The following is a 15,915-nucleotide window of genomic DNA, read 5'->3' on the forward strand; positions in this document are numbered from 1 at the left end:
GTCCAAGAACCTAGTCCAGGACCCCAAACATGGTTGTCTTGTTTCTAGCTATAAACTTCACAGACAGGAGTGGTATCCATCTTCTCATTTAACTCTTGGCAAAAAAAAGTGAATAAGCGTATTTCCCAAAATGTCTGACTAATCTTTCGACAAGGACCCTGCGTTTTTATCTAGTATTAAAGCCCCATCTACCTCTACATGATATGTCTCCTGAGACATTAATGTGGTCACTGATTATTCGATAATGGAGGAACTACTATATTTGAGATCTCAAATAAACTCTAATCAACACACACTTAGGTGAAGAACTATTTTTCCTCTACCCATTTTTGTATTTGTAGAGGTAATGGCTTACTGTACCTTGTCTGCACATGAACATGCTGGATGACTCAGCAGGGTAGAGTAGCTTTGACACAAACACCCACAGAAGTCAAAGCCCTGTCAGCCCAACTCATGCGCACGTTGTCAGTAACTGTCTTATTTGTTACCAGAAACCCTTCGGTTCCTGAAATAGTCTGAGGACATGGAGAGCTGGGAATGACCCCCCTCCTCGTTCTCTCTGTGGTCCCTTCAGCTGTCAGTATAGTAGCAGGCTGGGGTAGGGGGGGCTGAAGAGTGGTTGGGTGCCTGGTGGGTGTGGATTGAGGATGGATAACAAGTATGCAGTCTATGATCTAGTGTGGGTATGAATAAGAGCGAACCTTCAGTCAGGCGGTGGCAGCTTTGAAAGTAAATGCCGTTCGTCCTTTTGGTAAATATAGTGTTGAGCAATAAGCTGCCACGCCCTCCGCTCTGGACCTTAAGACTCGTGGAAGAATGTTCACCCCGTGTCACTCGGGCCACATGCGCTGACGGTGCCAGTAATGCTCTGGGGAGATGAGCTGGTGGCTGTGTGCCAGGAGATTTGGACAAGATATCTGAATGCAGACATGGTGTCTGCCATGCCAGCAGTCTCAGCGCCTTCTCCACTTAACTGTATTTATGTTCTTTAAAAACCATGGTGTTTGTCAGTCTTCATCAATTGTCCTGTGTTGTTTTTAATGCTGAGTAGTGAAGCCAAAGATATTTTTCCCATTGTGTACAATGATGAAATAGTGAAATAACTTAATTAATTAAAACTTAAATTAACAGAAACACCTGTAATAGTCTGGCTTTTTAACAATCAAAATTGAAGTCTACAGCTTTTCTTTACAATTTAACAAAGAATCTGTGAGCTTTATAGGTTGTGGTGGGTGGGTTTTGTTACCTTCACACAGAGCCAGGCTAGCTTTTCCCTCCTACGTTCCACCACTAAGTGGCTGATGAACATAATTTAGCAGCTAGCAGAATAAAGGCCCAGAAAACCTAACTGATCTAAAAGTTCTGCGGGATGTTTAATTTTTTTTTTTTTTTTTAAAAAGACGTTTGTATGTCCGGACACAGCTGTGGCTCGGTACCTTTAAGCTTGTTTTGATGTTTTTCTCCTGACCAAACTGACCAAAAGATGATTATTGGAGATTTAAAGTGTATACAAATTCCATCAAATACGCAGGATATAGAATAAACAAACAGTCATGGAGGACAAAACAGAGCAGCAAATGTTTTCTTTACTACTTCCTGAGCAAAGTTTGCAACCTAAATCTAAAAGGCAGACCACTTACCAGTTTCTCCATTTCCTGCTCACGCAGCCTTTCCTCTCTCTGCCAGCGGTGATATTCCAATAACTCGTCCTCATTGTCACTGATCTCTGAGATGCTGTTCTTGCGTTCCCTGGTATATGGTTTCATAAGACTTTGTTCCTTGATGGAGGATCCTGTCACAGTCATGCAGGAGGTTTTTCTTTGGCTATGAGGGCTAGCAACAGGAGATGTACCAGGCATAGACCCCTGGCCTGACATGATGGCACTACCTGGGCCAGGCCATAACTGCCTGCTTCCAGGCTCCTTCTCCAGTCCAGAGAGTGGTGATGGGCTCTGGGCATACAGTGCCCTCATGGCCTCTGCTTTTGTTGTGTGTTTGCGGTAGCCCTGGGGGCTGTCAGGGACAGGTTTAGCAGTGAAACCTTGTGAGGTGAGGGAGGAAGCCGAGCCCTGTGATCCTTGAGTCCCTCTGCGGGACATGTAAGGGCTGAGAGGAGGAAGTTCTCTCAGGCTGGTGGATCCAGTTGGCTCTGGAGTCCTGAGCCTTTGAGGGACATCTACTTGAGAGAGATACTGACCCTGCTCTCGCATGGGGCTGGGGGACCTCTTCTGTAGGGAGGAACCTCTCACTCGTGGGCTGGATGGAGCCGTTGGGGAAAATTTGACAGACGATGATTTGTGAGTTAGGTTTGAGTTCTCTGTTCCCTGTCCTGACCCTGTGCTAGAAGATGTGGGGCTTGGCCTTACGCTCCTAAGAGGCTTTGGGCTCTCCTGGGCCCTCTGACCACCACTAGCACTGTTTGAGGCAACAGAGAGTGAGGTCCGTGGATGGGGGACAGGAGTGTGGATGGTATGAGTGGACCGGGCAGGTACTGGAGGGGTTTTGTTGCCGAGGTTCTGGCCCCTAGAGCTGCTGCAGCTGTTTCCATTGATGGAGTCTTCTGTTGTGGAGTTGTTTCTTCCATTGAGCATTTTTGGAAGAGAGGGCTGAGCAACAGGCTGTTTGCCAGACCCTGATGGTGACGATGATGGGGCCTTCAGCACCAGGGAGTCCTGGAGGTTCTTTGCAATGTTGTTGATTCTGGACTCGCTGTTGCTCGAAAAAGACTGATGGTTCCCGTTAAGGACACTATGAGAGTCTGCAGAAGGGAGACAGAAACAGTTGTGCATGAGCATTCCTGTTGAATAAACAAGGAGGTCAAGCACACTTAAAAAGACAGTTGTAAAAACACACATAAGCAAACACACAGTGGGAAGGATCTGTCCGTCCCACTGTGTCATCTTTGTCCTTTTGACATGCACCACACCTCAGGTCAGTGCTGTGGGACAAAGAGGGTCGCCCATAAAAGGAAAAATACACATACCAAACAGACACACACACATTTGCACACGACTGGCTGATAAATGTCTTGGAGCCCCTGCTCCCCTACATGAAACAAACCCTGCGATTGAGATGTTGTGCTCCTCACATGTGTTGTAATCCTACAGGGATCTGGAGCTGCTAAATATAAAGGCTGCAGCCATGTACCTCATTCAGAGCAGATGAAATCAGGGCCTGGTCAGGAAAGAGTGGGCCATACACACTGGGCAGGGTGTGGTGGCTCTTACTGTACTGAACCAATAAGGTCAGAGGAGAATAGCTTCTAAATATCATCGACAGCGCAAGGAAACAGTTGCTACAATTATCATGTAAATGTAACAATAAAAAAGGAAAAAGAAAATGATCCAAAAACTGGTGGTAAAAGATTATAGCAATCCTTAAATCCTTCTATCACAATAGGGTCACAGACTGAGCGAAAACCACAGATTTAAATGAACTAGATCACAATGTAGGCCACAGATAATTAGCTCTGAACAAGCTATTTCTACATCAAGTGAAGGATAATAATAACTAGGATCAAAACTTCAATCTCCAAGCCCAATTGGGCTTCAGGTATGAAAACAAGAGCTGGCGAACTTTGAGTCAGATTTGAGAAGCACAAAACAAGTTGTTCTGAGTTTTGCATCAAATTATCTAAACAATCAAGTGTTTATAGTCGTCTTTCGTGCGTTTCACTGCGTGTCACCGCTTTATGAGGATGTAAACCTTGCAACATGCATGTAACAACTACCAAATTAACAAAGCCTTACAATTGTCTGCAACTGAAAAGCATGAAATTGTACAAACCCTCTTCTACATTAGTACGTTTTTTTTATTTTCATAGTAAGGTAGAAGGAATCCAAAGTGATTGTAACAGTTTGTGTGTCTATCAGCCTCAAAGCATTTGCTCTGCCCAGAATAGCTGCTGAGGAAACTGTGCAACCTTCATACACACAGTTGTCAGCGACCAGCTTATTTCTGGATCACAGGAATTGTTCAGGTGTTGCTTTATCGTATTGTAAAAATTTCAAAGCATGGTCCTTACCAGTAGGAAGACTTTTTGTGGTGTTTAGTCCTTGGCTTCCTCCAGGCAGCATGCTCTTCATCCTCAGGGCCTCTTCGGGATGGTTGAAGCGGAAAAAGGCTGACTGACCAAAACACAGCATGCACCCTGCCAGGAGAGAAGGCCATGAGGGTAAAAAGCTGTCAGTGATGTGCTGATCATCATTTTCAGAGAGGCAGAGTACTCACACCACCATAAATTTGCTGCTACAAAAATAATCTGACACAAAGTCACTCTCACAATGGCTTCAATTGATGTCTATAATGACTACAGTTCGTATTTTTTTCAACAGTCAGAACAGAGGGAGGTTTAAGTGTATAGACCGATTTCTCTGAGATTTATTTTAACATGTCTTAACATTTCACATGGCGGCCTGATATGTGGTAAAATAAGGAGATCCAAGAGTGACAGCAAGTATCTTAGTCCCAAAGTCTGGGACTAAGAAGTCTGTATTCAACCTCCTGAACAGTAGGCAGGGTACTGAAGGACATAAATGAACTGACTGGTTTAACTCACGTGTGATTAACCAGTAAGTGAAATCAACTCCTTCTTCTTTCCCTGCATTTCCGGTGGCTTTCAAGAATGCCTGATATATTTCCTGAGAGTCACACGCTGCAGCTTTGTTTCCAGTAATGGTTATTCCACAGGGAGTTTGGTATTTACTTCCTCCTTCAAAATAAAGTCATCATTGTTCTGTATGATATAAATGAAGCAGCTTCCTCCGTTCCTGAGTCGTTTTATTCAGCATTTCATGATTGTCCCTTGAATGAAGCAAAGGCTTAAGAATTCTTGCTGAGCAGCTGCTGCCTCCTCACACACACATACACATACCGGCCGATCACCAGGCTTCAAATGACATTCTGGTGTAGCTGCTGGCTTGGGTCCCATGGAGTGGGGACGGAGAGGGGTGGGACTGTTATGCTTTTTTTTTTTTTATGGCAAGTAAGCATGTTACTGGAACAACATGGAGCTGTTTTGCTATTGTGAAGCTACACTGTGTTTTTGTCCACTTTGGACAAAATACTTGTATTTGTATAGTAATACTTCAAATGCAGTGGCCATTTTAAGTTATTAGTTTTTTTATATTATTAAGTTCAGCAATCACATTTTTCATTATTTGAGTCTGTGACTGTGCTACCTTGTGTCAGGCGGTAGGGTTTGGTGATGGGAAGGCCGTCCACTGAGCACTGGTTTCCACATGGGTGCAAGGTGATAATGCCTGCCTGGTTTTCAATGTAGCAATGCTTCACGGCAATGCCGGGGCCCTGCAGGGGGATGTCTGTCCCCTCGCTGCCCAACGTGGTTCTCCCTGCAACAGGAGAAAACATTTTCTCAGTGTCAGGTGTTAGTTTCAAGTAATGTTCTTAGCCTGGCAGAAGACAGGCATCTTGTCTGTGGGGATTAATACAACTATCGACTATTTACTATGTTGTTATTTGATTATCAGTCATTTTCCATCACTGGCTATGTGAAAAAGATATAACTTAACACAAACACATACACTGCTTATTCTTATTTGATAGCATAGATGAGATACAAGTCAAAGAAAATCCCAGAAGGCCTTCTTTTTCTTTGCCACTGCTGTCACACCCTCTCCTCTCTTTTCCTCTGCGGTGTCTAGGACCAGTGTGAGACAAATGGTGCAAGAAAATCACAGAGAATTGCAACTGTGGTACAGTATGAGCAACAACAGGATGGTTAGAAGGTAATGTGTCATCAGTTTTTGTCAATTCATCACTCCTGACAAGTTGCGCTGCTTACTCATTAAAGAACCGCTAACTGGTTTTCAATAATGTGCTTATGAAAGTGTCTATTCTTCTTATGCTGTCAACTATAGCAGATCCTATAGTTAGTACATAGATAGATATCTGAGCTGGCACAAACTGTTTTAAATTAATACGCTTAACAATTAGTAATTAACACTGTTTAGTACCCACTCGTTCTCCCAGCGCATAATCATACACACACACACACACACACACACATACACACACACACACACACACACACACACACACACACACACACACAGATTTTCACCTTCCTGCAGTGGTAGCAAAGTGATGGCCGTGCTCAGACGTCCGCTTCCCAAACTAACCAAGTGGGGGCGCTCTGCCTGGACTTTCAGGGACTTTCCTGTCTCAATCAGGTCTAAAGGGGTGTTCTGTCAAAACAAAACCAGTTGGATGACATCATTATATGATCCTGAAAACATACAGGTTATGTATGTAAGTCATAACACTGGGGGAACTGGGCATGTACAGTAGATTAGGTATCCCACATCTGTTTTGTATGAAATCCAAACAGTGAAAATTAGATATTAGCAGAAGTATGTGAAGTGCCTGTATTAGTAAATACAGTGTCTGTAGTGTACACACTTTATGGAAACAGCCTCATGTAACCAGCCCAGCTGGCTGGAGCTGGAAGACTGAACATGGTGTGGTTTTAATGAGCGATTGTTTCATAGTTAGCCAGAAACACTTGTAGCGCCACACTCATTACATTTAAAAGATGTAGAAGTAACACAGTGTGTGAATATACAGTATATGTAAAAACAAAAAATGTGCTCTTTATTTTTAATTTTTAAAGTAATCTTACACAAAAAAAAAAGATCATTCAGTTCTCAGTTATGCTGAATAACAAGCCGATTCACTGCAGATGGTAACAGACACAGAATCATAAACACTTGATTTAACATCCCAGTCGTATCAGCTCTAAATGGTCACTGGTTCTGAACTAAGAACTGACTCACCTGCAAGACCTGGTGCATCTGTCGCCCATGTTCCACTTTATTCCTGTTCATGCGGTCCATGTCGGCTGGACTGTCAGAATTATCTGACACATGAAGATCCTGAGGCAAACACACACATGTACAGGGAGTGAAAGAGAGAAGGAAAGAGAGGAGTGCAGGGGATGAATGGGAGCGCTGGGAATACTGCTACTACAGTTGTACTACAATGGGAACAGTGCTTTCCTTAGAAACCCTTCTGCCCCAGTTATAAGCCCATGTGACCAAACCACTACACTGGGTAATTGTTTCTCCAGAACTAGCCAGACAAAACCATCCATCGAGAAAGTTGGCACTGATTTATGCCTCAATCTAAGAGAGATTGCTGTCTTTGCGTGTTAGAAAATGAGCACGAGCCAGTATTTGAGGAAAAGCACAGCAATAGCAGCCTGATGTTATCTGAACATCATCACCATTGTGCTTTTGAGATGTAGCAGAAGGTGTGAATGAGCTCCACAGGTGCCTTACACATCAGGGGTCAGATCACTGCTTCCTCTGACCATGATGAGTCACTGTGACTCACTCACAGATCTTACTAACACACACACAGTCCATGTTTGCAGACAGATGCAGCAGATTAAATCCAGCTGTCTGCTCATCGCACTCACATCAAACGAGAGGGAAACAACAACCCACCAGGACCAGACATGTCTCAAACAATCGCACACAGACACATAAGCAGTCCAGATGACTCACCATATTTTTCTGCTAAAAGCTGGTATCCACATATCACCCACGTGGGTTACTTGTCCTGGCAGCAGTCTTTAGTGCAGCTCAGCATTCCAAGCAAAACTAAAACAGACAGTCACCTACTATCTATAGCCTGTTTTGTCTACCATGAACCAATGGGAAATTTATATTATGTTATGATCTGTTATGGATAGCGATCTAGCATTTTCCCCGATATCATAAACAGATGGATGAATGATTATGGGAATAAAGTTTCCCAGTAAGGTGTTGGGCCACCTTGAGCATCCAGAACAGCTTCAGTTGTTCTCAGCACAGAGTCTCTGAAATGCTTCTGAATGGGTGCTCCATTCTTCCGAAAGGCATTCCCTCATTTTGATGTTGAGATGTTGGACGGGCTGAGATCTGGTGACTTTGAATGCTGATTCACATAATTTTCATACTAATCAAACCATTCAGTGTCGCCTCTTGTCTCATGTTTGTCATTTATTCTGTTTTTTTCTCACCAGTCTGTCAGGAAATGACCACATCAACCCAATTCACACACCAACACATGACTGCTGCATCCAAAAAAATGCATGAGAACAAAAAAAATTAGCCAATAACCAACCACATCTGTCATGCTCCAAGGTTAGCCCAGTATGTTTGAGACAACAGGGCGTTCAATCTGCGTCTGATGTCACTCCAGACGAGGCTGTAGGGTGAAACCACACAGATCTGACAATCATGTCCAGTGTGTGAGTCTCTGTGTGACCCTCTGTTCGGCACTGACACTGGACCCCTCGCGCCTCTGCCGTCAGCCCACTGGCTGTCAACACTGGCCCTGTTTCAGCCACGCACTCAGACACAGGACAGGAGAGTGGGCAGGGTAATGCGTCTCTGTCTGTCTGACTCTTGTGCACACACATATGCACACATATGCTCCTGCTCCCGCAAGCCTCAGTGATTTAACGTACACACCCAGGCTGGGGAATAGTTTTAATGCCTGCAAATGCAGGGCCTTCCACTGTAACCTGTCATTATGGGGGCAGTTATGCCCTTCAGAGTTGCCATGAGCTTCTGAAAATAGACACCGCTAGCCACAGTCTGGGCTGCTACTTTTAAAGAGAAATGACTTCTGCAGAGTTCACTGACAAAACAGAGGAGGACACTGAAAAATGCACATTTAAAATGATTAATGAAATAAAACAGAGTGTCTTTTTATGTATGACAACATAAAATTAGGCAGATCACAAAACACAACAGTGCTGGCACACGCAGTCTCAACAGTTTCCTTATTTTTTTAACAGACATGAGGCTCTTACCATTTCTCTACTCTCACAGAGTCCAGACAACAGCTATATCCATGTCTTTGTCTGAAGATTAATCCATAAAGCAGTGTCCACATTATTGTTTATGTCTTGCTCCTAGCTTTTTTCATTCACCCACTGAGTTCCTCTGCTATTTCCCTCCTCCTAACCCCTTCTCCTCCCCATCCCGGTGCAGAGTTACATCCCCAACATGCAGCAGAGGGAGACCCGGCATCAGCCCTGCCCTCCAAAACGTGGTCTCAATTCTGATTGAAGGTACTTTTTATTTTTTTACTTCCTTTCTCTTTTTTTGGCAAATAAACCCATGAGTGTAACACTTCACTCAACATTAAACTCCAGTTTAAAACAATTAAGAGATTGTTGGGTCAGATTTCAGATCGTCCTCAGAGAGTCCCTGAGATGTATTCACTCCTACAGGATTTCCATTGATTGAAAGATCAGATGGACCACACCAGAGTATCAGAGGAGGCTGGAAACCAAACCCTGTTGTGCTGTGGGTCTCCTCGGCATTGTCTATTGGTAAAGCAGGTGTTAACAGTCTGATCCAGGGAGGAAATAACACGTGGTGTAGGAGTAGGAGATGGAAAAGACCTCGTGTCCTCTGACTTCCTGCTCCAAGCTTTGTCCCACTGATGCAAGAAATCACCAAGAGGGTATTTCCACTCTGGAAAACTGTTGAATAACAATTTGTGATTATATGACTAAGCACGGTGGATTAGAATATGTCTACTGTGCTTGATGCATCAGTGATGATGGGACAGAGAAATAGTATTTTCCAGAGGAAGGGAGCGAACATGTGATCCATCTTTTCAGACGTCCCACAGGAACGATTTGGCTTAGAGACAGAGAGAGAGAGTGAAAGAGAGTGGGAGAAAGACTCCACCATTGATCTCTCAAGGTTTTTCCCATGGTCGGGGGCCAGAGTGGAGAGATGGAGGAAATGAAGTAGATGATGAGTCACTGAGGAAAATAAAAACAAACAGAGGCAGCTAAGTAACCAGATGGACTTGAAGCAAAGTCTGCAGAGACGGTTGATGTTCTGAGTCAGTCGTCCTCAGCCATGATGTGGAAGTTACAGCTGAGGGGATGAAAAATTGCTGAATTCCCTTTAAATAGCGATTGCGAATCGCGAAAGATTAGTCACCGCAGCTGTTAACAAACAAATGAGCCACCGCTGCAGAGGATGAGGATTTCCCAAAGCTAAGCCAGTTATTATTTACTAATATAATATCATTTGTAAAAGATATTATTTGGTAAATGGTTTTACCTCATTAACTTTGACAGTTCATCAAATAGTGAAAAAACTGAGTTTTGTTGTTTGTGTTGTTGTGTCACATCTTATTTTATTAACTGGAACACAAGTATTAGCACATCCTCAAAGTCAAAAAGCTCTGTAGTTATTAAGTTATCTTAATACACCAATTAGCTTTAAATCTCTTTTTACACTCCATTCTAATTATTTAACAAACATTTCTGTTATATATTTTTCTTGGCTGCTAATTTACATTTGTCAGTTTTGGGGCTCCATACAATGAGACTTGCAACTTTTTGTCGCAAGCAACATCTTTGCCTTTATCTCTGTGTTAGTAATGTGGTCCAGTTAATAAGATGTGACAAAAAGCTTTCTCTGCACTTCAGTATTATTTATTTATGTATTCAATAACATTTTTGAATTGACAGTAACACAGTTTAAAGAATTTATTTATTCTTGGTGTGATAATCTGTGTTATTTGCATCAAAAGTTTCAAAAACAGTAGTACTTTAGCTTAGTATCATCACATTTTAATAAACAGGTGCTGTAATGTTTCAGCATTCAACAGGTTATGAGCTCTGTGGGAGGATTTGCCAGCTGCAGCGTCAGTGTGTGTTTTTACTGACAGCACCAGTGTGAGGATTTCTTACAGGACTTGAAATATGTGTCTAGTGGGAGGTTCTGATTGGTCAGCCTGCATCGCCTGCAGTCTCACACACTATCTAAACTTACTTCTGGAGCTGATGTGTGCAGATTTCTGCATCATGTCTGGACATGACATTAGAGTAGACCGGTGAAAGAATTGTGACAGTGGAGACTCAGTCAGAGACTTAGGAATGGAAAAGACACAGCTTAATTTGTGCACGTGAAGGATGTATGGGAGGCCAATGAGAAAGTTTTCTGATCACCTTTCTTCTCCTGTAAATTCACATAACATGGACTTCCTTGCCCTGAACGAAACCTCTCAAGCAACACTTCCTCTCAGGCAGTGCATAAATCCTGCCTCTTCCGCTGACACTGACAGGCCAAAAATGTCACCTTTGCCCTAAACTTGACCTTCACTTAAACATAAGATTTGAGTGGTGGTACACAGGCTGGGAGGAATGCTGCATGAGAGACTCAGCTCAGGAAAACAAATACCCTCATCCTCAAGGAGCAGTGATAAAATACTGATTCACAGATGGGTTGATGAGATTGATATCATCTGCAGCACAGACCCAGACAGCTGCAAGGCACTGTGACATAACACGGCCTTTCAATTCTGCAAAGTTGTCCAAAAAAAAAAAAAAAAAAACTATCCTCTTACACAACAACAAATTAACTGTGCACACATGAATATCATTTGGCTCTTCTGATTTGTTCTGCTTCATATAACACCCACATTCCCATATGTTCGACAATCATCACACAGTACAGAAAGTAACGCTAAGCCAAATGCTACTCTGATAAGGCATGGCCCCAGACGAAGCAGGATGAATATAAAAGAACAACAGGAAGCTGCTGATATTCCCAAAACCTTTCCTTTGAGTCTCCCACCAAACACATGTGCCGTTTCCTTTCTAACATCTGTCCATTGGTTTCTCATAACTTATCAATATTCTCGAGACAACTCACCTTAAAAGGGTGAAGCAGACATACCTACAAGAAAACAAGTCATAATGGTTAAGTATATTTTAGCTGTTCTCCCCTGTCACACAGAAAAAAGTTTCTGGTGTTTAAAGTTATTTAAAAAAAATACTCACTCAGGCACATGTGCAACTCACATTCCTGTCGGGGGAAATCCTTCATCAGCTTCCAATTCAGCTAAAGTACATTACAAGACGCATGAGCCCCAAAGGCAGCCTGATTTCATACACACATAAAAGTGTCCATTCACAGAGCCGGCTGGTTTTGGCTCCTAATCTCTCTCTCTCTCTCTCTCTCTCTCTCTCTGAAACCACATGACATTCACCTGCTCACATTGCACTGTAATATTTAAATTATAAGTGGATGTGATCAAAGTGATAAATGATTCAAACAATGTTAATGAGATAGTGCATAGTGAGTGAGAAATAACTGGGTCACATTGAGCTGAAAACCATGATCCTAAACTGCCACAACAGCCCTCATTATCTCCTTCTCTCTCCCTGCATCACTCACACAGACCATCGAGCAAATATTTTTGTTTCTCATTACCCGAGCTGGCTGGGAACATCTCCAAGTCTGTCGGCCCAAAGATTAGAAACACCAGAGATGAGGCATCTTCCCAGCTCTTCATGAGAAAAGTCTCCCAGTTCTCTTCCTGAGGATGGAAATATGCTGTCAGTTCTTCACTGCTGTTGAGTTACTGACAAAGTGAAACATCCAGTGCATCTACATACATCTTTCTGCTGGGTCCACCCCTCTTTCCGGCCCTTTTTCTCTTCCCACTTATCATTCCTTTTTTTTCCCCCTTCATTTGAATCTACCCACTCTGCATCTCTGTATTGCTCTGTGATTCTCACAGGGAGAACAAAACATGAAAAGTGTTATCAGGAGGAGATTGCAACCACAGAAAAAGCAGAGGCAACCTGAGAAAAACTGTTTTCTTTACTTTGTCACAAACATATGTGAAGGGCGACAACGGTAAATTTAGAGCCTTTGACAGGGTGCCAATCAGGAAATTATAGTTATCACAGCCAATGGACACTCAGGTTTTTCCTCTCAGGCTGGAATTTTTAGCCTGGCTGTTGGCGTCGGACACGTTGTCAAGGACCGAGTAATTGGTTCAGCCTGTCCTGGGTTCAGTTCAAACCTAGTGCGTCATGCTGCTTTTGCCACTAATAAAACAGTAAGAGCAGACAGAAATATCAGCATCGTCTCCTCCTGTGGAAAGGTTATAGGTTATTTTAGCTGCACATCATGTCTGAGATGTGATGGAAAAAACAAGTCATCTCCACCAGAGATGACATAAAATAACTACATCTTGTATAGATCCCACACATAGGATTGTTAAGTATGACTGATGGAAGGACTAATAGATTCTCAGGATATCTTTTTAGATATTTTACTGTTTGACATAATGTGAGGCACTAACGACGACTTCAAGTCTTTCATTTCCTGCCGATGAAACCTTTTCATCAATCTCTTCTTGGGAGCATGGTGAGGGTGCATGAGTTGAACATCTGTTGGAACAATATGTGCAGTGAATTGACTTCAGTTGTTATTAAATGGAAACATACACAGGCACAAACACACATCGCGCACATCCCAGATTTTCAGACATCAAACCGCTGACATCTGGTGGCAAAGTCAGTGAAGTGCACTCCCACCATCATGATTACTATGATGGCTCTGATGTGTTATGATTGTGATAAAGTAAATAAATGTATTTCATTAGCAATAAAATAAATTATATTTGTTCTGTTTAACAAGATATTCCTGATCTGTATTGATTAAAGTATTTAGCAGGGTTCTTGTAGTCGGGGGTGGATCTTTCTGAAACCACCTCAGTACTGCTGTTGCATTGCCTTTTCTCGGATTAGTTGTTACGCTTTAAGTTGTATCTTTACGCAGCCTTGTGAGCCTTACTTTCATATTGTTTGTATGGTGGACAGCATAGGTTTTATTTGGCAAGCTAAGGTTTTGGAGTTTGTCCTCATCCTTGTATAATTAGAAAATACTTTAACCTAAATCACACATCCTACATTATGTAAGGTAACTGTAAATTTAAAAAAAAAGATACCAAATGACAATGTATAGTAATCTTACAGTGATGTACCAGAACTATGCTGCTATAGCCTGGTGGCCTTTGAGTCATGTAATATAACAGTGCTAATTTCTAGCACATATCCTATACGTTTGGATGGTGAGTTATTAAGGATTAGCAAAGTTATATTCCTTTGCTATGCTACACCTGTTGTACTAATGACGTCTATTTGATCACATGTCACTGTGTTCATGCTGGTAAAGTGGCTGCAGTTGTTTGTTTCTTCACATGTAACAAGGAAACACCTGGAGCCTCAAACAGAAAGAACCGTTAGCTTGTTATGCAGATGTTAGCGTATTGTGCACATGCACAAACACTGTATTCAGGGCACCTGAAGACATCTGTTTTAACGAATACATCCCTAAAACCGGTGTGCAAATGAGTTGTTGTTGTAACTCTAAAAATGGGTTTATACTTTGACATATACTCAGTTTTCAGTGTAAAGTGCTTCTGTTTTAAGTAAATGCAATTTAATACAACAGCCCTGCAACAGTATTTGTTGGAGCTCTGGCACAGAGGCGTTGATTCAACATGGTCATTTTGGAGGTTTTAGGTTGCTGTGCTTCTATTTAGCACACTGATGAAATTAGGGTGTACAAAATATTACAACACCAAGGACTCCAAAATGACCATAATTCAACACCTCTAATGGTTTCAACAAAACCACCTTATAACCATCTTGGAGGCAGAATTTGTGGGATTACACTGAATCAGTCTGAGCCAGGTGCACTAATTAAACTGGAAATTGAGTCTGATTAAGGATTACACCAAACTGACTACAATGCTTTCAGCTTATTAGAAACTGCACTTGCCTTTAAATTGCCAATTATTGTAGGGTTTATTCACGTTATTTCTAAAAATAAAATCCAGGAATGTAAACCCAACTAGCACAGAAGTGCATAGTCATGATAGAGAGAGTCATGTGATTAGAAATCTGCAAGTTGTGTTGCAGGATCCGGCCTATAAACCAGCAGTGCACGTTGGTAAGTGGAGACCATGCTCTTTTCCCTACACATGTAATAACCTGCTGAATGAATAGCTCTGGTGTGTAACGTTAATGTGCAGCTACATAGTTAAACTAGGAACCTAATACTGGTAGTTTAATAAATGATGGATTTGTGGCCTATCGAGGCCAGTCAGCTAGACACACACACTCACCGGCTAGGGGCAAGAAAACTTCCTTACTTAACATCAGAACGAACATTAACCACCACTTTTACGAAACAAGCGTTTATTAAATTAAAAAATCATGCGAAAAGTGCAACAATACAGCGGTTAATAGAATAAGTTGCTCTTTCAATGAGAAGTGGGTGGCCCTTAAAAGGGCCTTTTGGGATGAAAGTTATTAGCCTGCAAGCTAATACTCCTGAGACTGAGAAGAGGCCTTCTTTCCCGCCTTGCCGGAGCTCGGTGCAGACTGGCCGGTCTTCTTGGGCAGCAGGACGGCCTGGATGTTGGGCAGGACACCGCCTTGGGCGATGGTGACACCGCCGAGAAGTTTGTTCAACTCCTCGTCATTGCGGACAGCCAGCTGGAGGTGACGAGGGATGATACGGGTCTTCTTGTTGTCCCTGGCGGCGTTACCAGCCAGCTCCAGGATCTCAGCCGTGAGGTACTCCAGCACAGCGGCCAGGTACACGGGAGCCCCGGCGCCCACTCTCTCTGCGTAGTTACCCTTACGGAGAAGACGGTGAACACGGCCGACGGGGAACTGCAGACCAGCGCGGGAGCTGCGGGTCTTGGCCTTTGCGCGGGCCTTTGCTCCAGTTTTGCCTCTTCCAGACATTTTCGATCGTCAAACTGCTCTACCAAAACAAAATACTGCAATGGTTGATCCGTAGCAGCAGCAACCTGGATATAAAACGCACACTTTGTCCCGCCCTAAAACGCGATTGGCTTTTGGCCTGACAATACCTGAGTATGATTGGGTATAAGAGGTCAAAGGGAAACGGAAGCCAGTGCCTATTGGTGTAAATGTTCTGTCTCAAACCAATCACGGTGGACTCGACAAAAGAAACAAAGGCGATTGGCTGTTGCTCTTCCGGCTTGTTGTCCGAGGGTCATACGTAAAAGAGGCGGATGTAGAAAACCAATCCAACGTCTTCCCTC

At 42.9% G+C, this 15,915-nt stretch overlaps 2 protein-coding genes across 12 annotated transcripts in view; both read right to left on the minus strand.

Moving 5' to 3' along the window:
- phldb1a (pleckstrin homology-like domain, family B, member 1a) overlaps window positions 1-12,456 on the minus strand; it is a 28,151-nt gene extending 15,695 nt beyond the window's left edge. For 3 of the 11 annotated variants that reach the window (XM_041051485.1, XM_041051486.1, XM_041051484.1), the window contains exons 1-6: window positions 8,822-9,144; window positions 6,795-6,893; window positions 6,083-6,206; window positions 5,181-5,351; window positions 4,025-4,150; window positions 1,641-2,758 (exon numbers count right to left, since the gene is read on the minus strand). In XM_041051485.1, coding sequence (XP_040907419.1) covers window positions 1,641-2,758; window positions 4,025-4,150; window positions 5,181-5,351; window positions 6,083-6,206; window positions 6,795-6,893; window positions 8,822-8,824 — 1,641 coding nt within the window. In that variant the 5' untranslated portion in view covers window positions 8,825-9,144. Of the gene's footprint in view, window positions 1-1,640; window positions 2,759-4,024; window positions 4,151-4,558; window positions 4,848-5,180; window positions 5,352-6,082; window positions 6,207-6,794; window positions 6,894-8,821; window positions 9,146-11,693; window positions 11,718-11,821; window positions 11,883-12,254; window positions 12,414-12,439 lie in introns of those variants that run through there. The other 8 variants (XM_041051483.1, XM_041051482.1, XM_041051481.1 and 5 more) reach the window with 8 other exon arrangements.
- A 2,570-nt stretch (window positions 12,457-15,026) lies between these two features.
- On the minus strand, window positions 15,027-15,664 carry LOC121191057 (histone H2AX). Its single transcript, XM_041052117.1, has one exon. The coding sequence runs from the start codon at window positions 15,590-15,592 to the stop codon at window positions 15,164-15,166; it is 429 nt and encodes a 142-aa protein (XP_040908051.1). The 5' UTR covers window positions 15,593-15,664; the 3' UTR covers window positions 15,027-15,163.
- Window positions 15,665-15,915: the final 251 nt, after the last annotated feature.

The sequence above is a fragment of the Toxotes jaculatrix genome, chromosome 12 (genome assembly GCF_017976425.1).
Source record: "Toxotes jaculatrix isolate fToxJac2 chromosome 12, fToxJac2.pri, whole genome shotgun sequence".
In the NCBI taxonomy this organism is placed as follows: Eukaryota; Metazoa; Chordata; class Actinopteri; family Toxotidae; genus Toxotes; species Toxotes jaculatrix.